The sequence below is a fragment of the Scomber japonicus genome, chromosome 1, assembly GCF_027409825.1.
Source record: "Scomber japonicus isolate fScoJap1 chromosome 1, fScoJap1.pri, whole genome shotgun sequence".
Classification (NCBI taxonomy): domain Eukaryota; kingdom Metazoa; phylum Chordata; class Actinopteri; order Scombriformes; family Scombridae; genus Scomber; species Scomber japonicus.
In genome coordinates, this window is record NC_070578.1 from 41,460,165 (window position 1) to 41,482,128 (window position 21,964).

General features: G+C 41.7%; 1 protein-coding gene across 1 annotated transcript; it reads right to left on the reverse strand.

Moving 5' to 3' along the window:
• Window positions 1–1,591: 1,591 nt before the first annotated feature.
• On the reverse strand, window positions 1,592–21,926 carry LOC128370850 (stonustoxin subunit beta-like). Its single transcript, XM_053331063.1, has 5 exons — window positions 21,922–21,926; window positions 21,327–21,500; window positions 4,288–4,447; window positions 1,851–2,379; window positions 1,592–1,644 (listed from the first exon to the last, which is right to left on the reverse strand). Exons 1-5 carry the CDS (start codon window positions 21,924–21,926, stop codon window positions 1,592–1,594), a joined length of 921 nt encoding a protein of 306 aa, XP_053187038.1.
• Window positions 21,927–21,964: the final 38 nt, after the last annotated feature.

The following is a 21,964-nucleotide window of genomic DNA, read 5'->3' on the forward strand; positions in this document are numbered from 1 at the left end:
ATACTACAAAAAGCTAAAAGGCATACACAAATATTTCTACATGTTATAAATATAAACAATCAAAACATCATACCTCGCTGCGCTCTCCAAGGAAAGCAAACATGAGATACGTGTCCTTTCTTCCGTCATTAAACCTTCAACTGGCAAATGCGATCGTCCCTTCAATCGTGATCATGTGAACTGACCAAACAAAGCTCTAGATTGTGCAAATTTAGCATAAAGTGCCAACAATAATCTAACAGGCCCGAGCGGAGTATTCACTCACCGCCGGCTGCCATGAAGACAAAGCAAAACTCCCGCTGTGCCGCCTACGGGACTGATTTCAATGGTACTGGATAGGATATCCGGTCAATTCACACATACAGATCATATTAAACACATACAAATTCAGAATATTTAAGTCATTACAAAACAAACAAATAAATAAATGAAACATTAAGCTCATAACCCATCCTATGTTATTATCAAAAAATATCGAACCAGCACAAATACAAATCTTAGTATGGTTCTTTACATACTATATATTATTTATTTAAATGTTTTGATAATATTTGTCCTTCATTTCGTTGTGTGCCTTTGTCATGTCTTGGAATGCCTGTCACTTTGTTTTTTTATCCCTTTTTCAATTGTTCATACTATTTGATGATAAATAAAGTTAAAAATAAATAAATTTGCAGTTATATCCTGTTTATAGGCTAGTTACTTTAGTTGGTCAAGTTTACTTTAATTAGTAACTTTTGTATAAGAAAAAGGTGCGAGTTCACTGAGCTACTTTTCATAAGATTTACTGATGATACTGAGCTGATGAGGTAATTGTTAATTATAAGTGAGAAATGCCGTACTGTATTTTATTAATAATTTAGATTCAGTTGTATAACGTAATTTGTGTATTAAAAAGACTGCAGGTTTAGATTGTTAAATTTATTTGCAGTTTGAAGACGAGAGGCATTTAATCACATTATTGAGCTGTAAACATACAGGATGCTTTCAACAGTAATGTCATGAGTAGTTTTTTATTGATGATCATGTGATAAAATACACTCAAAAACACTCAAAAAGCCGATCTTCAGTCAGCAGAGGAGGAGATGGATGTTTTTCTGTTATTGTACATCTAAAATGTATACACTTGTCAGATGTCATGATGATGATTATACAGACATACTTATGATTAACATAAGGTATTTGAAATCAGTTACAAATGTAATGTAAGTATGGAAAACATCTCTAATGAACACTATTATATACACAATATTGTGTACAAATCAACTATAACTCAGTACTATGCAAAACAACATAAAAAAAACATAGAAACATAGAAAATATCAACTAGAACTTAAACTCAAAAATAAATGTAAGAAATATAACCTTTAATTACTTAGCATGTTGTTACAGAGTAATAAGAATATAAAAATACATCATACATATTGAAGCTACACATCTATAAGGAATATTGGAGCCTTTATATCCATTAATTAAAATACACTTTGAGTGCTGCTGTAGGAGTTTATACTCAGTTGTGTGTCCTCAAACTAAAAACAATACTTCAGCTCTTTGTATATTTTACACATTGAGCCATCACCACAGAGAGGTTCTAGGACTTCTGATGCGTGGTGATATGGATCATCAGCCAGTCATCTACCAGGGCTGGAAGTCAATCCACTTATTGCCTTCTGTATATACACACATTTATAGAACATATTTTAACACAAAAATAACATTTAAACACAAACTGCACTCTCATTAGTAACATCAATGAATCATGAAGAAGGAAATATAATTGCATATTTGAATTTGAGACAGATCTGCTTCACAATGCAGATGACACAGAGACTCTCCCTCCTACAGAGGACACAGAGACACTGAGGAACCAGACCAGACTGTAAACCCAGCATACAGAGGTTCAGTGAATGTGGTGTTGAAGGTGTGGAGGTGGATCAGTGTGTCAGAGGAGACTCTGTAGAAGGACAGAGTGCCAGCAGGACAGTCCACATACACTGCTACTCTGTTAGAGACAGAGGAGGAGGAGGAGGAGGAGGAGGAGGAGGAGAAGGAGGAGGAGATGGATGTTTCTCTCTTATTGTGACAGACAGAGTAACAACCATCATCAGAGCACCTCAGACTCCAGGACTGATCATTCTTTCCAAACCAACAGTCATCACCGACTCCTTTCCTGCTGATTCTTCTGTAACTCACTGACATATCAACTCTTCCTCTCCACTCGACCTCCCAGTAACAGCGACCAGTCAGATCATTTCTACACAGCAGCTGAGGCCAGACATCAAATCTGTCTGGATGATCAGGATATGACTGATCCTTCATCACATGTGTCACCTTCCTGTTGTTATCAGACAGTTTGAGTTTTCTGTGCATTGTGTTTGGATCCAGTTCCAGTTCACAGGCATCTGATGGAGAGAACGAGACACAATACAACTGCAGTTTATCATCTGTTGATTTAACAACTTTACTGACAATCACTGAAATGAATCCATTCAAATTAAATTATCTCCATGACAACTGAGATCCTCCATCAACGAGGAAGACCATGAGATGTGACTGAAAGCTTTGGACATACAGAGTAAGTGGACCAAAGCACCAAATTCAAATTCAAACTTCATGTAAATTCAACAGTTCAGTTTGAACATTAATAGTCAACATGACAGTGATATTCAGTAATATTCAGGTTTTTTGGTTTGTTTGGTGTAAAGTGAAGGTCTTTGCACATCAAGTCTGTTATTTTCATCTCAAACTGTCGTCTGTTACAAACATATTTTTGTCCAAATGCTCCAAACAGCTGAAGTCAGTATGTTAGGCATGGGCCGGTATGAGATTCTGATGGTATGATAACCTTAGGTAAAAATATCACGGATTCACGGTTTCACGGTATTATGATTATATTGATTATTTTTCCATTGAACGGTCTTTTATTTTTAGTAAATATGTATTTAAAATAAATAATAATAAAAAATAACTGAATTATTTCCAAATAAATAATAAAAAAAGCTCAAGTCACAACATAAATTAATTATTTTTTGTGGAAAAAAAAACAACACAAAATGCAAATAAATGCAATCACTTAACCTGTGAAAACACCTCTAAGATAAATATAAATAGAGAAATGCAGGCAGGAGCTTAAAACTGAATCTCAACAGTTTTTGGAGACTTGCTCACGATCATATTGGATGTATTTCCTCCTCGCGCTGCTACTGTCCATTACCTTCTTCCTCCTCGCGCTGCTACTGTCCATTACCTTCTTCCTCCTCGCGCTGCTACTGTCCATTACCTTCTTCCTCCAAGCTGCGGCCGTCTGTCTTTTTACGGTAGCCGAAGTATAAATAAATAGCCTACTTGGCGCATTTAGACGGGAGGAAAAGCCATCCTTCAGCCATCATACAGCCTGCAGAGCTACCTGCTTGTAACAGCAACCGGAGGTGCGCTACTTTACGCTGCAGCTGCACACGACCAGGGACCTCCACTCTCTCTGACGAGACGTCACATTAAAAAAAACCTGCTCATACCGCAGGAACGGTATGACGGAAAATTTGAGTGGTTTTGAAACCGTGACTTTTTCATACCGTGGTATACCTTGAAACCGGTAACCGGCCCATGCCTAGTATGAATAAATGAACTTTATCTGCAGGAGAGACATGAGGGACATTTTGGAGCAGGTAGCGCCACCATGTGGACATTTATAAAACATTTCTCTTTTAACTCCTGAACTGTGACGAACAGAAGGAAATTTCTATTTCATGGATTCATTGGTTCAAGATAAATGTCAGTTTAGGCCACGCCCATTTCTGACTAAACACATTTTCCATCATTTTGAACTTTTTTCACTTCTTTTACATATTTCATCCAGTTTTTCTCAAAGTTCTCATCAATCAAACTGAAAACACACTCACACTTCCTCAGATCAGGTTTCAGTCTCTGTGGTCCACCATGTTCCATCCTGGAGGAAGAGACAAAGACACGATCAGCTCCATACACCTTCACTCATATCCACCATTAAACATGAACCAGGGTCCCTCAGTTAGTCAGAGTGTCTGTCCATCTGTCCATACCTCCACCACCTGTCTGTCCATAACTGAGAGTGTCCACCTGTCTGTCCATACCTGAGAGTGTCCACCTGTCCATACCTGAGAGTGTCCACCTGTCTGTCCATGTCTGAGAGTGTCCACCTGTCTGTCCATACCTGAGAGTGTCCACCTGTCCGTTCATACCTGAGAGTGTCCACCTGTCTGTTCATACCTGAGAGTGTCCACCTGTCTGTTCATACCTGAGAGTGTCCAGTCTCCATTGTGGATCCTCCAGTCCAGCAGACAGAAGCGTCTCTCCTGAGTCTCCTGGATGATTGTAGCTCAGGTCCAGCTCTCTCAGATGGGAGGGGTTGCGGCTCAGAGCTGAGGCCAGAGAAGCACAGCCTTCCTCTGTGATCAGACATCCTGACAGACTGAACACACACAACAGTTCATCTAATGATCTTAAAACATTCTCAACTCAATAAACAGGATTTTGTTTGTCAGGGGTTTATATTTGCGTTATAATATTTGTAGTAAAAAAAAAAAGTAAAGCCAATTATGTACAACATTTCCTGAGCAACAGATCTGCTTTGTGTGTTCATCTGCATGTGGAGAACATGATACTAATCCTATGCTGCATAGTTTCTCATGCACTAAGTGTTGAAGGTTAAATGACAGAAACATCCATCCTGACTCACATGATGGCATGAAAGGTCATCAAATATTACAACACTTCAGCTCAGACAGTACACAGAATCTTTTTAGAATGAAAAACTCTTCATGTAAACTAAAAACTGGGTAGAAACCAAAATAATACTTTAAATACACAGTAATAAAAATGACCTGAGGGTTTCCAGTCCACAGTGTGGACTCTCCAGTCCAGCAGAAAGCTGCTTCACTCCTGAATCCTGCAGGTTGTTGTTACTCAGGTCCAGATCTCTCAGACTAGAGGACTGGGAGCTGAGAACTGAGGACAGAGCTGCACAGCTTCTCTCTGAGAGTTTACAGTCAGTCAACCTGAAGAAGAATCAGCAGAACAAATCAAACAATTAAAAACATTAGTTTTCTACCACTGATTAAAGGTTCCTTCTCATTAGTCACACTGGTGGCCAATAAGTGAACTGCAGTCAGCATCCTGTTGTTCACACTTGAATGTGTGTTTGCACTGTATGAGCATGAGCCCATTACAGGTGATGTCTTTTTCTTACTCACACTTCTTATAATACTGCTCTCTAAAGGTGTGTTTTCTAAAGTGTTTCTCTAATCCAATACACAACCTGCAAAAGTGTGTGTTTATCAACCATCCAAAACTACAAACTTTGTTTAGCAACCATAAACACCAGTAGGCCAAGCACACTGTGGTCAGGGAGCAATAGGCTGTGTGTTTTTAATGTGTGTCAGTTCTCAGGAGGTGAAGACTTGTCATTGTGGGGGTGTTTTGTTGTGAAATGTGTTGTGGTTGATGGTGGCAGCTAGCTGTCTCATTAGCTGGAGAGCTAATATCTGCAGGTTGTTTCTACTCAGATTGGACAGTTTTTGTTGTGTTAGATGCTGCTGGTTTGTTAATGTCAGTGGGACAGAGGCAAGGCACCAAGGAGCACCAAAAAACATCACATCTGTTGGATTTTGTGCCTGAGTCTAACACATAGAAATCAGTCCACAGACTGATATACCCAACTGAGAAAGTCGGGGAAGGTCTAATTTTTTTAATTCCATGACGATCTGTTCACTCATTGGCAATAAAAATGATTCATGAATGTAAAATGTTTCATTCCTTTATAATTCTTACACATGACGTTAATCTAAATAGTTCTGTTCAGGGAGGAAGCCAGATGATGTAAATGTGGAGTTTAGTCAAAACTCTGTCCCAGGGGAGATTGTTTTCCTGCAAATATATGTAATATGTTTTAAGTTATTTTTAAATTACATAATATAGGTAGAGCAGAAATTTGGTGTAAACAGCATTACTCATCTTGAAACCTGTTTTTGTCATACTCTGATGGAGCAGAGTTCAGAGAATGAAAGTTTATCTGACAAACCTGCTGCATTTAAATCCATCCCATAATAATCTGGCTGCCGTAAATGCAAACCTTCACTTATCTATGGTATTCTGAATTGAATATCAGGTCAACAAAAGAACATTTGCTCAAATGATATCAGATTTCTTAAATGGAATAACAGAGCAGGATAAACATTATTATGGTTGTTTATCTGATCTACTCCTGGTCACTCTGTTCTCCTTTCATCCTCTTTTCTTCTTAACTTCTCTCTACTGCAATCATTTAATGTTATTCCACTGAGAGAAGAAAATATAAAAGTATTAAGATTTCTGATGATAGACATGAGATGCAAAACACACTAAATGTATGTCATTCTAAATATTCTACAATGTACAAGGACACTTATTGAGGAAACTAATTTTATGTCACTGAATCCTCTCTGTAAGGCAAGATAAATCAATCAATCTTTATTTGTATAGTGCCAAATCACAACAAAGTCATCTCAAGGCTCTTTACACATAGAGCAGGTCTCGACTGCACTCTTTAAGTTTAATTTAAAGAGACCCAACATTCCCACATGAGCAACAGTGGAGAGAAAAAAACTCCCCTTTAACAGGAAGAACCCTCAGAACCAGACTCAGAGTGGGAGAACATCTGCCTCGACCGGTTGGAGTAGAGAGGAGAGAGAGGAAGAGGAGGAGAGAGAGAGAGGAAGGAGAGGAGAGAGAGAGGAGAGGAGGAGAGAGAGGAAGAGGAGGAGAGGAGAGAGAGGAAGGAGAGGAGAGAGAGAGGAAGTAGAGGAGAGAGGAAGGAGAGGAGAGGAGAGAGAAAGAGAGGAGAGAGAGGAAGGAGAGGAGAGAGAGAGAGAGAGGAAGGAGAGGAGAGAGAGAGGAAGGAGAGGAGAGAGAGAGAGGAAGTAGAGGAGAGAGGAAGGAGAGGAGAGGAGAGAGAAAGAGAGGAAGGAGAGGAGAGAGAGAGGAGAGGAGGAGAGAGAGGAAGACGAGGAGAGGAGAGAGAGGAAGGAGAGGAGAGAGAGAGAGGAAGGAGAGGAGAGAGAGAGAGAGGAAGGAGAGGAGAGAGAGAGAGGAGAGGAGAGAAAGAGGAAGGAGAGGAGAGAGAGAGAGGAAGGAGAGGAGAGAGGAAGGAGAGGGGAGGAGGAGAGAGAGAGAGGAAGGAGAGGAGAGAGAGGAAGAGGAGGAGAGGAGAGAGAGGAAGGAGAGGAGAGAGAGAGGAGAGGAGACAGAGAGAGGAAGGAGAGAGAGAGAGGAAGGAGAGAGAGAGAGGAAGGAGAGAGAGAGGAGAGGAGAGGAGAGAGAGAGGAAAGAGAGGAGAGAGAGAGAGGAGAGAGAGGAAGAGGAGAGAGAGAGAGAGGAAGGAGAGGAGAGAGAGAGGGGAAAGAGAGGAGAGAGAGAGAGGAGAGAGAGGAGAGAGAGAGAGGAGAGAGAAGCACATTGAAAATCAAGTAAACACTGGGTTTTATTCATCTATAAAACCTTTATTGGCGTTTCACCTCCTTGTATCACTTTGTTGTTGTCTGTTAATGCTGACTCTTATCAAATGCACTCAACTGGTTGGATTACTTTGCAGATGCTGACTGTTTTTACTGAAGTTGGAAAATCCAGTTTGTTGCACCGTCCAGCTGCAGCCTGCAATAACCTGCAGAACTTTGTTAAACTGACCTGACTTTTATCCTCATGTCAATTTAAATGTTTAATTTCATCTTTTTCTTTTGATGCTCTGTGTGAAGCACTTTGTAACATGAGTTTATAAAAGTGCTTGATAAATAAATATTACTATTATGATCATTATTATCTCATTTCCAACATCTTGTTTTTAGCTGCTTCACTTTGATGTATGTGTGTGTGTGTGTGTGTGTGTGTGTGTGTGTGTGTGTGTGTGTGTGTGTATTGCCTTTATGTTTCTATGTAACATGTTATTAGTAGTCGTATGTTACAGAACATAGTGTAAAATGTAAAAACAGTCATGTGCAACATTTCCTGAGCAACAGATCTGCTTTGTTTGTTCACCTGCATGTAGAGAACATGACAGTAACTCTGTGCTGTTTATTTTCTGTTATTCTTTCCATCATACTAGATTTTCAAGACGTGCATTGAGTCTTCATTGAAGACTAAATGACAGAAACATCTATCCTGACTCACATGATGGCATGAAATGAATTTTACTAACTGTGTACTTGATATTACAACTCTTCAGCTCAGACAGTACACAAAATCTTTTTAGAATCAAAAACTCTTCATGGAAACTAGAAACTGGGTAGAAGCCAAAATAATATGTGAAATACATAGCAATAAAAATGACCTGAGAGTTTCCAGTCCACAGTGTGGACTCTCCAGTCCAGGAGAAAGCTGCATCACTCCTGAATCCTGCAGGTTGTTGTTACTCAGGTCCAGATCTCTCAGACTAGAGGACTGGGAGCTGAGAACTGAGGACAGAGCTGCACAGCTTCTCTCTGAGAGTTTACAGTCAGTCAACCTGAAGAAGAATCAGCAGAACAAATCAAACAATTAAAAACATTAGTTTTCTACCACTGATTAAAGGTTCCTTCTCATTAGTCACACTGGTGGCCAATAAGTGAACTGCAGTCAGTGTCCTGCTGTTCACACTTGAATGTGTGTTTGCACTGTATGAGCATGAGCCCATTACAGGTGATGTCTTTTTCTTACTCATACTTTTTATAATACTGTTCTCTAAAGGTGTGTTTTGTAAAATGTTTCTGCAATCCAATACACAACCTGCAAAATTATGTGTTAATAAAACATCCAAAACCAGCCTGTGAACTGCAAACCTTGTTTACCAACCATAAACACCAGTAGGCCCAGCATGCTGTGGTCAGGGAGCAAAAGGCTGTGTGTTTTTAATGTGTGCTTATTACTTCCTTTTGACTATCAACAGAAAAAACAGACATGGTTAACTGTGTTCTGTCGAGGAAATAATGTTTCAGCTGTTAGTTCTCAGGAGGTGAAGACTTGTCATTGTGGGGGTGTTTTGTTGTGAAATGTGTTGTGGTTGAAGGTGGCAGCTAGCTGTCTCATTAGCTGGAGAGCTAATATCTGCAGGTTGTTTCTACTCAGATTGGACAGTTTTTGTTGTGTTAGATGCTGCTGGTTTGTTAATGTCAGTGGGACAGAGGCAAGAAACCAAGGATCACCAAAAAAGATCACGTCTGTTGGATTTTGTGCCTGAGTCTAACACATAGAAATCAGTCCACAGACTGATATACCCAACTGAGAAAGTCGGGGAAGGTCTAATTTTTTTAATTCCATGACGATCTGTTCACTCATTGGCAATAAAAATGATTCATGAATGTAAAATGTTTCATTCCTTTATAATTCTTACACATGACGTTAATCTAAATAGTTCTGTTCAGGGAGGAAGCCAGATGATGTAAATGTGGAGTTTAGTCAAAACTCTGTCCCAGGGGAGATTGTTTTCCTGCAAATATATGTAATATGTTTTAAGTTATTTTTAAATTACATAATATAGGTAGAGCAGAAATTTGGTGTAAACAGCATTACTCATCTTGAAACCTGTTTTTGTCATACTCTGATGGAGCAGAGTTCAGAGAATGAAAGTTTATCTGACAAACCTGCTGCATTTAAATCCATCCCATAATAATCTGGCTGCCGTAAATGCAAACCTTCACTTATCTATGGTATTCTGAATTGAATATCAGGTCAACAAAAGAACATTTGCTCAAATGATATCAGATTTCTTAAATGGAATAACAGAGCAGGATAAACATTATTATGGTTGTTTATCTGATCTACTCCTGGTCACTCTGTTCTCCTTTCATCCTCTTTTCTTCTTAACTTCTCTCTACTGCAATCATTTAATGTTATTCCACTGAGAGAAGAAAATATAAAAGTATTAAGATTTCTGATGATAGACATGAGATGCAAAACACACTAAATGTATGTCATTCTAAATATTCTACAATGTACAAGGACACTTATTGAGGAAACTAATTTTATGTCACTGAATCCTCTCTGTAAGGCAAGATAAATCAATCAATCTTTATTTGTATAGTGCCAAATCACAACAAAGTCATCTCAAGGCTCTTTACACATAGAGCAGGTCTCGACTGCACTCTTTAAGTTTAATTTAAAGAGACCCAACATTCCCACATGAGCAACAGTGGAGAGAAAAAAACTCCCCTTTAACAGGAAGAACCCTCAGAACCAGACTCAGAGTGGGAGAACATCTGCCTCGACCGGTTGGAGTAGAGAGGAGAGAGAGGAAGAGGAGGAGAGAAAGAGAGGAAGGAGAGGAGAGAGAGAGGAAGTAGAGGAGAGAGGAAGGAGAGGAGAGGAGAGAGAAAGAGAGGAGAGAGAGGAAGGAGAGGAGAGAGAGAGAGAGAGGAAGGAGAGGAGAGAGAGAGGAAGGAGAGGAGAGAGAGAGAGGAAGGAGAGGAGAGAGAGAGGAAGGAGAGGAGAGAGAGAGAGGAAGGAGAGGAGAGAGAAAGAGAGGAGAGAGAGGAAGGAGAGGAGAGAGAGAGAGAGAGGAAGGAGAGGAGAGAGAGAGGAAGGAGAGGAGAGAGAGAGAGGAAGGAGAGGAGAGAGAGAGGAAGTAGAGGAGAGAGGAAGGAGAGGAGAGGAGAGAGAAAGAGAGGAAGGAGAGGAGAGAGAGAGGAGAGGAGGAGAGGAGAGAGAGGAAGGAGAGGAGAGAGAGAGAGAGGAAGGAGAGGAGAGAGAGAGAGAGAGGAGAGAGGAAGGAGAGGGGAGGAGGAGAGAGAGAGAGGAAGGAGAGGAGAGAGAGAGGAGAGGAGGAGAGAGAGAGGAGAGGAGGAGAGAGAGGAAGAGGAGGAGAGGAGAGAGAGGAAGGAGACGAGAGAGAGAGGAGAGGAGACAGAGAGAGGAAGGAGAGAGAGAGAGGAAGGAGAGAGAGAGAGGAGAGGAGAGAGAGAGGAAGGAGAGGAGAGAGAGAGGAAGGAGAGGAGAGAGAGAGAGAGGAAGGAGAGAGAGAGAGGAGAGGAGAGGAGAGAGAGAGAGAGGAAGGAGAGAGAGAGAGGAAAGAGAGGAGAGAGAGAGAGGAGAGAGAGGAAGAGGAGAGAGAGGAAGGAGAGGAGAGAGAGAGAGGAAAGAGAGGAGAGAGAGAGAGGAGAGAGAAGCACATTGAAAATCAAGTAAACACTGGGTTTTATTCATCTATAAAACCTTTATTGGCGTTTCACCTCCTTGTATCACTTTGTTGTTGTCTGTTAATGCTGACTCTTATCAAATGCACTCAACTGGTTGGATTACTTTGCAGATGCTGACTGTTTTTACTGAAGTTGGAAAATCCAGTTTGTTGCACCGTCCAGCTGCAGCCTGCAATAACCTGCAGAACTTTGTTAAACTGACCTGACTTTTATCCTCATGTCAATTTAAATGTTTAATTTCATCTTTTTCTTTTGATGCTCTGTGTGAAGCACTTTGTAACATGAGTTTATAAAAGTGCTTGATAAATAAATATTACTATTATGATCATTATTATCTCATTTCCAACATCTTGTTTTTAGCTGCTTCACTTTGCTGTATGTGTGTGTGTGTGTGTGTGTGTGTGTGTGTGTGTGTATTGTCTTTATGTTTCTATGTAACATGTTATTAGTAGTCGTATGTTACAGAACATAGTGTAAAATGTAAAAACAGTCATGTGCAACATTTCCTGAGCAACAGATCTGCTTTGTTTGTTCACCTGCATGTAGAGAACATGACAGTAACTCTGTGCTGTTTATTTTCTGTTATTCTTTCCATCATACTAGATTTTCAAGACGTGCATTGAGTCTTCATTGAAGACTAAATGACAGAAACATCTATCCTGACTCACATGATGGCATGAAATGAATTTTACTAACTGTGTACTTGATATTACAACACTTCAGCTCAGACAGTACACAAAATCTTTTTAGAATCAAAAACTCTTCATGGAAACTAGAAACTGGGTAGAAGCCAAAATAATATGTGAAATACATAGCAATAAAAATGACCTGAGAGTTTCCAGTCCACAGTGTGGACTCTCCAGTCCAGGAGAAAGCTGCATCACTCCTGAATCCTGCAGGTTGTTGTTACTCAGGTCCAGATCTCTCAGACTAGAGGACTGGGAGCTGAGAACTGAGGACAGAGCTGCACAGCTTCTCTCTGAGAGTTTACAGTCAGTCAACCTGAAGAAGAATCAGCAGAACAAATCAAACAATTAAAAACATTAGTTTTCTACCACTGATTAAAGGTTCCTTCTCATTAGTCACACTGGTGGCCAATAAGTGAACTGCAGTCAGTGTCCTGCTGTTCACACTTGAATGTGTGTTTGCACTGTATGAGCATGAGCCCATTACAGGTGATGTCTTTTTCTTACTCATACTTTTTATAATACTGTTCTCTAAAGGTGTGTTTTGTAAAATGTTTCTGCAATCCAATACACAACCTGCAAAATTATGTGTTAATAAAACATCCAAAACCAGCCTGTGAACTGCAAACCTTGTTTACCAACCATAAACACCAGTAGGCCCAGCATGCTGTGGTCAGGGAGCAAAAGGCTGTGTGTTTTTAATGTGTGCTTATTACTTCCTTTTGACTATCAACAGAAAAAACAGACATGGTTAAGTGTTCTGTCGAGGAAATAATGTTTCAGCTGTTAGTTCTCAGGAGGTGAAGACTTGTCATTGTGGGGGTGTTTTGTTGTGAAATGTGTTGTGGTTGAAGGTGGCAACTAGCTGTCTCATTAGCTGGAGAGCTAATATCTGCAGGTTGTTTCTACTCAGATTGGACAGTTTTTGTTGTGTTAGATGCTGCTGGTTTGTTAATGTCAGTGGGACAGAGGCAAGGCTGCACCAAGGAGCACCAAAAATCATCACGTCTGTTGGATTTTGTGCCTGAGTCTAACACATAGAAATCAGTCCACAGACTGATATACCCAACTGAGAAAGTCGGGGAAGGTCTAATTTTTTTAATTCCATGACGATCTGTTCACTCATTGGCAATAAAAATGATTCATGAATGTAAAATGTTTCATTCCTTTATAATTCTTACACATGACGTTAATCTAAATAGTTCTGTGCAGGGAGGAAGCCAGATGATGTAAATGTGGAGTTTAGTCAAAACTCTGTCCCAGGGGAGATTGTTTTCCTGCAAATATATGTAATATGTTTTAAGTTATTTTTAAATTACATAATATAGGTAGAGCAGAAATTTGGTGTAAACAGCATTACTCATCTTGAAACCTGTTTTTGTCATACTCTGATGGAGCAGAGTTCAGAGAATGAAAGTTTATCTGACAAACCTGCTGCATTTAAATCCATCCCATAATAATCTGGCTGCCGTAAATGCAAAACTTCACTTATCTATGGTATTCTGAATTGAATATCAGGTCAACAAAAGAACATTTGCTCAAATGATATCAGATTTCTTAAATGGAATAACAGAGCAGGATAAACATTATTATGGTTGTTTATCTGATCTACTCCTGGTCACTCTGTTCTCCTTTCATCCTCTTTTCTTCTTAACTTCTCTCTACTGCAATCATTTAATGTTATTCCACTGAGAGAAGAAAATATAAAAGTATTAAGATTTCTGATGATAGACATGAGATGCAAAACACACTAAATGTATGTCATTCTAAATATTCTACAATGTACAAGGACACTTATTGAGGAAACTAATTTTATGTCACTGAATCCTCTCTGTAAGGCAAGATAAATCAATCAATCTTTATTTGTATAGTGCCAAATCACAACAAAGTCATCTCAAGGCTCTTTACACATAGAGCAGGTCTCGACTGCACTCTTTAAGTTTAATTTAAAGAGACCCAACATTCCCACATGAGCAACAGTGGAGAGAAAAAAACTCCCCTTTAACAGGAAGAACCCTCAGAACCAGACTCAGAGTGGGAGAACATCTGCCTCGACCGGTTGGAGTAGAGAGGAGAGAGAGGAAGAGGAGGAGAGAGAGAGAGGAAGGAGAGGAGAGAGAGAGGAGAGGAGGAGAGAGAGGAAGAGGAGGAGAGGAGAGAGAGGAAGGAGAGGAGAGAGAGAGGAAGGAGAGGAGAGAGAGAGAGAGGAAGGAGAGGAGAGAGAGAGAGGAGAGGAGAGAGAGAGGAAGGAGAGGAGAGAGAGAGAGAGGAAGGAGAGGAGGAGAGAGAGGAAGAGGAGGAGAGGAGAGAGAGGAAGGAGAGGAGAGAGAGAGAGGAGAGGAGACAGAGAGAGGAAGGAGAGAGAGAGAGGAAGGAGAGAGAGAGAGGAGAGGAGAGGAGAGAGAGAGAGCAAGGAGAGGAGAGAGAGAGGAAGGAGAGGAGAGAGAGAGAGGAAGGAGAGAGAGAGAGGAGAGGAGAGAGAGGAAGAGGAGAGAGAGGAAGGAGAGGAGAGAGAGAGGAAGGAGAGGAGAGAGAGAGGAAGGAGAGGAGAGAGGAAGGAGAGAGAGAGAGGAGAGGAGAGGAGAGAGAGAGAGCAAGGAGAGGAGAGAGAGAGGAAGGAGAGGAGAGAGAGAGAGGAAGGAGAGAGAGAGAGGAGAGGAGAGAGAGGAAGAGGAGAGAGAGGAAGAGGAGAGAGAGAGAGAGGAAGGAGAGGAGAGAGAGAGAGGAAAGAGAGGAAGAGGAGAGAGAGGAAGAGGAGAGAGAGAGAGAGGAAAGAGAGGAGAGAGAGAGAGGAAAGAGAGGAGAGAGAGAGAGAGGAAGGAGAGGAGAGAGAGAGAGGAAAGAGAGGAGAGAGAGAGAGGAGAGAGAAGCACATTGAAAATCAAGTAAACACTGGGTTTTATTCATCTATAAAACCTTTATTGGCGTTTCACCTCCTTGTATCACTTTGTTGTTGTCTGTTAATGCTGACTCTTATCAAATGCACTCAACTGGTTGGATTACTTTGCAGATGCTGACTGTTTTTACTGAAGTTGGAAAATCCAGTTTGTTGCACCGTCCAGCTGCAGCCTGCAATAACCTGCAGAACTTTGTTAAACTGACCTGACTTTTATCCTCATGTCAATTTAAATGTTTAATTTCATCTTTTTCTTTTGATGCTCTGTGTGAAGCACTTTGTAACATGAGTTTATAAAAGTGCTTGATAAATAAATATTACTATTATGATCATTATTATCTCATTTCCAACATCTTGTTTTTAGCTGCTTCACTTTGATGTATGTGTGTGTGTGTGTGTGTGTGTGTGTGTGTGTGTGTGTGTGTGTGTGTGTGTGTGTGTGTGTGTGTGTGTGTGTGTGTGTGTGTGTGTATTGTCTTTATGTTTCTATGTAACATGTTATTAGTAGTCGTATGTTACAGAACATAGTGTAAAATGTAAAAACAGTCATGTGCAACATTTCCTGAGCAACAGATCTGCTTTGTTTGTTCACCTGCATGTAGAGAACATGACAGTAACTCTGTGCTGTTTATTTTCTGTTATTCTTTCCATCATACTAGATTTTCAAGACGTGCATTGAGTCTTCATTGAAGACTAAATGACAGAAACATCTATCCTGACTCACATGATGGCATGAAATGAGTTTTACTAACTGTATACTTGATATTACAACATTTCAGCTCAGACAGTACACATACAGTAGTCATTTTAGAATCAAAAACTCTTCATGGAAATGGGAAACTGGGTAGAAGCCAAAATAATACTTGAAATACATAGCAATAAAAATGACCTGAGAGTTTCCAGTCCACAGTGTGGACTCTCCAGTCCAGGAGAAAGCTGCTTCACTCCTGAATCCTGCAGGTTGTTGTTACTCAGGTCCAGATCTCTCAGACTAGAGGACTGGGAGCTGAGAACTGAGGACAGAGCTGCACAGCTTCTCTCTGAGAGGTTACAGTCATTCAACCTGGAAATATAAAGGGGAAAAACAGGCAATAGGTTACTTAGTTAAATTAAAAATTAAAAAAGTAAATCAATGGCTGGGTATCTTAGTAATAAATAAACCCAACTATCTGAGTACTTACAGAGCTTTGTTGGAGGCTTTGACCATTGGCAGCAGCCTCAGAAGAACCGCCTCTGAAGCAGAGTATTTCTTCAGGTCAAACACGTCCAGATCTTTTTCTGATGGCAGTAGGAGAGTTTCCAGTCCACAGTGTGGACTCTCCAGTGCAGCACACAGCTGCTTCACTCCTGAATCTGGCAGGTTGTTGTTACTCAGGTCCAGATCTCTCAGACTAGAGGACTGGGAGCTGAGAACTGAGGACAGAGCTTCACAGCTTCTCTCTGAGAGGTTACAGTCACCCAACCTGAAGAAGAATCAGCAGAACAAAAGAAAACAATTACAAACATTAGTTTCCCTCCAGTGATTAAAGGTTCCTTCTCATTAGTCCCACTGGAAACAGTGGAGAGAAAAAACTCCCTTTTAACAGGAAGTACCCTCAGAACCAGACTCAGAGTGGGAGAACATCTGCCTCGACCGGTTGGAGTAGAAAGGAGAGAGAGGAAGAGGAGGAGAGAGAGGAAGAAAGGAGAGGAGAGAGAGAGAGAGGAAGGAGAGCAGAGAGAGAGAGAGAGAGGAAGGAGAGGAGAGGAGAGAGAAGAAGAGGAGGAGAGGAGAGAGAGAAAGAAAGGAGAGGAGAGAGAGAGAGAGGAAGGAGAGGAGAGAGAGGAAGAGGAGGAGAGAGAGAGAGGAAGAGGAGGAGAGAGAGAGAGAGGAAAGAGAGGAGAGGAGAGAGAAGAAGAGGAGGAGAGGAGAGAGAGGAAGGAGAGGAGAGAGAGAGAGAGGAAGGAGTGGAGAGAGAGAGAGGAAGGAGAGGAGAGAGAGAGAGGAAGAGGAGGAGAGGAGAGAGAGAAAGAAAGGAGAGGAGAGAGAGAGAGAGGAAGGAGAGGAGAGAGAGGAAGAGGAGAGAGAGGAAGAGGAGGAGAGAGAGAGGAAGAGGAGGAGAGAGAGAGAGAGGAAAGAGAGGAGAGGAGAGAGAAGAAGAGGAGGAGAGGAGAGAGAGGAAGGAGAGGAGAGAGAGAGGAAGAGGAGGAGAGGAGAGAGAGAGGAAGGAGAGGAGAGAGAGAGGAAGGAGAGGAGAGAGAGAGGAAGGAGAGGAGAGAGAGAGAGAGGAAGAGGAGGTGAGGAGAGAGAGAGAGAGAGGAAGGAGAGGAGAGGAGAGGAGAGAGAAGAAGAGGAGGAGAGGAGAGAGAGGAAGGAGAGGAGAGAGAGAGAGAGGAAGGAGAGGAGAGGAGAGGAGAGAGAGGAAGGAGAGGAGAGAGAGGAAGGAGAGAGGAGAGGAGAGAGAGAGAGAGGAAGGAGAGGAGAGAGAGAGAGAGAGGAAGGAGAGGAGAGGAGAGGAGAGAGAGGAAGGAGAGAGAGAGAGGAAGGAGAGGAGAGAGAGAGAGAGAGGAAAGAGAGGAGAGAGAGAGAGGAAGGAGAGAGGAGAGGAGAGAGAGAGAGAGGAAGGAGAGGAGAGAGAGAGAGAGAGAGGAAGGAGAGGAGAGGAGAGGAGAGAGAGGAAGGAGAGAGAGAGAGGAAGGAGAGGAGAGAGAGAGAGAGAGGAGAGAGAGGAGAGAGAGAGAGGAGAGAGAAGCACATTGAAAATCAAGTAAACACTGGGTTTTATTCATCTATAAAACCTTTATTGGCGTTTCACCTCCTTGTATCACTTTGTTGTTGTCTGTTAATGCTGACTCTTATCAAATGCACTCAACTGGTTGGATTACTTTGCAGATGCTGACTGTTTTTACTGAAGTTGGAAAATCCAGTTTGTTGCACCGTCCAGCTGCAGCCTGCAATAACCTGCAGAACTTTGTTAAACTGACCTGACTTTTATCCTCATGTCAATTTAAATGTTTAATTTCATCTTTTTCTTTTGATGCTCTGTGTGAAGCACTTTGTAACATGAGTTTATAAAAGTGCTTGATAAATAAATATTACTATTATGATCATTATTATCTCATTTCCAACATCTTGTTTTTAGCTGCTTCACTTTGATGTATGTGTGTGTGTGTGTGTGTGTGTGTGTGTGTGTGTGTGTGTGTGTGTGTGTGTGTGTGTGTGTGTGTGTGTGTGTGTATTGCCTTTATGTTTCTATGTAACATGTTATTAGTAGTCGTATGTTACAGAACATAGTGTAAAATGTAAAAACAGTCATGTGCAACATTTCCTGAGCAACAGATCTGCTTTGTTTGTTCACCTGCATGTAGAGAACATGACAGTAACTCTGTGCTGTTTATTTTCTGTTATTCTTTCCATCATACTAGATTTTCAAGACGTGCATTGAGTCTTCATTGAAGACTAAATGACAGAAACATCTATCCTGACTCACATGATGGCATGAAATGAGTTTTACTAACTGTATACTTGATATTACAACATTTCAGCTCAGACAGTACACATACAGTAGTCATTTTAGAATCAAAAACTCTTCATGGAAATGGGAAACTGGGTAGAAGCCAAAATAATACTTGAAATACATAGCAATAAAAATGACCTGAGAGTTTCCAGTCCACAGTGTGGACTCTCCAGTCCAGGAGAAAGCTGCTTCACTCCTGAATCCTGCAGGTTGTTGTTACTCAGGTCCAGATCTCTCAGACTAGAGGACTGGGAGCTGAGAACTGAGGACAGAGCTGCACAGCTTCTCTCTGAGAGGTTACAGTCATTCAACCTGGAAATATAAAGGGGAAAAACAGGCAATAGGTTACTTAGTTAAATTAAAAATTAAAAAAGTAAATCAATGGCTGGGTATCTTAGTAATAAATAAACCCAACTATCTGAGTACTTACAGAGCTTTGTTGGAGGCTTTGACCATTGGCAGCAGCCTCAGAAGAACCGCCTCTGAAGCAGAGTATTTCTTCAGGTCAAACACGTCCAGATCTTTTTCTGATGGCAGTAGGAGAGTTTCCAGTCCACAGTGTGGACTCTCCAGTGCAGCACACAGCTGCTTCACTCCTGAATCTGGCAGGTTGTTGTTACTCAGGTCCAGATCTCTCAGACTAGAGGACTGGGAGCTGAGAACTGAGGACAGAGCTTCACAGCTTCTCTCTGAGAGGTTACAGTCACCCAACCTGAAGAAGAATCAGCAGAACAAAAGAAAACAATTACAAACATTAGTTTCCCTCCAGTGATTAAAGGTTCCTTCTCATTAGTCCCACTGGAAACAGTGGAGAGAAAAAACTCCCTTTTAACAGGAAGTACCCTCAGAACCAGACTCAGAGTGGGAGAACATCTGCCTCGACCGGTTGGAGTAGAAAGGAGAGAGAGGAAGAGGAGGAGAGAGAGGAAGAAAGGAGAGGAGAGAGAGAGAGAGGAAGGAGAGCAGAGAGAGAGAGAGAGAGGAAGGATAGGAGAGAGAAGAAGAGGAGGAGAGGAGAGAGAGAAAGAAAGGAGAGGAGAGAGAGAGAGAGGAAGGAGAGGAGAGAGAGGAAGAGGAGGAGAGAGAGAGAGGAAGAGGAGGAGAGAGAGAGAGAGGAAAGAGAGGAGAGGAGAGAGAAGAAGAGGAGGAGAGGAGAGAGAGGAAGGAGAGGAGAGAGAGAGAGAGGAAGGAGTGGAGAGAGAGAGAGGAAGGAGAGGAGAGAGAGAGAGGAAGAGGAGGAGAGGAGAGAGAGAAAGAAAGGAGAGGAGAGAGAGAGAGAGGAAGAGGAGGAGAGGAGAGAGAGAGAGAGGAAGGAGAGGAGAGAGAGGAAGAGGAGAGAGAGGAAGAGGAGGAGAGAGAGAGAGGAAGAGGAGGAGAGAGAGAGAGAGGAAAGAGAGGAGAGGAGAGAGAAGAAGAGGAGGAGAGGAGAGAGAGGAAGGAGAGGAGAGAGAGAGAGAGGAAGGAGTGGAGAGAGAGAGAGGAAGGAGAGGAGAGAGAGAGAGGAAGAGGAGGAGAGGAGAGAGAGAAAGAAAGGAGAGGAGAGAGAGAGAGAGGAAGAGGAGGTGAGGAGAGAGAGAGAGGAAGGAGAGGAGAGGAGAGGAGAGAGAAGAAGAGGAGGAGAGGAGAGAGAGGAAGGAGAGGAGAGAGAGAGAGAGGAAGGAGAGGAGAGGAGAGGAGAGAGAGGAAGAGGAGGAGAGGAGAGAGAGTAAGGAGAGGAGAGAGAGGAAGGAGAGAGGAGAGGAGAGAGAGAGAGGAAGGAGAGGAGAGAGAGAGAGAGAGAGGAAGGAGAGGAGAGGAGAGGAGAGAGAGGAAGGAGAGAGAGAGAGGAAGGAGAGGAGAGAGAGAGAGAGGAAGGAGAGGAGAGAGAGAGAGGAGAGAGAGGAGAGAGAGAGAGGAGAGAGAGGAAGGAGAGGAGAGGAGAGGAGAGAGAGGAAGAGGAGGAGAGGAGAGAGAGGAAGGAGAGGAGAGAGAGGAAGGAGAGAGGAGAGGAGAGAGAGAGAGGAAGGAGAGGAGAGAGAGAGAGAGAGGAAGGAGAGGAGAGGAGAGGAGAGAGAGGAAGGAGAGAGAGAGAGGAAGGAGAGGAGAGAGAGAGAGAGAGGAAGGAGAGGAGAGAGAGAGAGGAGAGAGAGGAGAGAGAGAGAGGAGAGAGAAGCACATTGAAAATCAAGTAAACACTGGGTTTTATTCATCTATAAAACCTTTATTGGCGTTTCACCTCCTTGTATCACTTTGTTGTTGTCTGTTAATGCTGACTCTTATCAAATGCACTCAACTGGTTGGATTACTTTGCAGATGCTGACTGTTTTTACTGAAGTTGGAAAATCCAGTTTGTTGCACCGTCCAGCTGCAGCCTGCAATAACCTGCAGAACTTTGTTAAACTGACCTGACTTTTATCCTCATGTCAATTTAAATGTTTAATTTCATCTTTTTCTTTTGATGCTCTGTGTGAAGCACTTTGTAACATGAGTTTATAAAAGTGCTTGATAAATAAATATTACTATTATGATCATTATTATCTCATTTCCAACATCTTGTTTTTAGCTGCTTCACTTTGATGTATGTGTGTGTGTGTGTGTGTGTGTGTGTGTGTGTGTGTGTGTGTGTGTGTGTGTGTGTGTGTGTGTGTGTGTGTGTGTGTGTGTGTGTGTGTGTGTATTGTCTTTATGTTTCTATGTAACATGTTATTAGTAGTCGTATGTTACAGAACATAGTGTAAAATGTAAAAACAGTCATGTGCAACATTTCCTGAGCAACAGATCTGCTTTGTTTGTTCACCTGCATGTAGAGAACATGACAGTAACTCTGTGCTGTTTATTTTCTGTTATTCTTTCCATCATACTAGATTTTCAAGACGTGCATTGAGTCTTCATTGAAGACTAAATGACAGAAACATCTATCCTGACTCACATGATGGCATGAAATGAGTTTTACTAACTGTATACTTGATATTACAACATTTCAGCTCAGACAGTACACATACAGTAGTCATTTTAGAATCAAAAACTCTTCATGGAAATGGGAAACTGGGTAGAAGCCAAAATAATACTTGAAATACATAGCAATAAAAATGACCTGAGAGTTTCCAGTCCACAGTGTGGACTCTCCAGTCCAGGAGAAAGCTGCTTCACTCCTGAATCCTGCAGGTTGTTGTTACTCAGGTCCAGATCTCTCAGACTAGAGGACTGGGAGCTGAGAACTGAGGACAGAGCTGCACAGCTTCTCTCTGAGAGGTTACAGTCATTCAACCTGGAAATATAAAGGGGAAAAACAGGCAATAGGTTACTTAGTTAAATTAAAAATTAAAAAAGTAAATCAATGGCTGGGTATCTTAGTAATAAATAAACCCAACTATCTGAGTACTTACAGAGCTTTGTTGGAGGCTTTGACCATTGGCAGCAGCCTCAGAAGAACCGCCTCTGAAGCAGAGTATTTCTTCAGGTCAAACACGTCCAGATCTTTTTCTGATGGCAGTAGGAGAGTTTCCAGTCCACAGTGTGGACTCTCCAGTGCAGCACACAGCTGCTTCACTCCTGAATCTGGCAGGTTGTTGTTACTCAGGTCCAGATCTCTCAGACTAGAGGACTGGGAGCTGAGAACTGAGGACAGAGCTTCACAGCTTCTCTCTGAGAGGTTACAGTCAGTCAACCTGAAGAAGAATCAGCAGAACAACATAGAACATTTGCAAACATTAGTTTTATTCATTGAGCAAA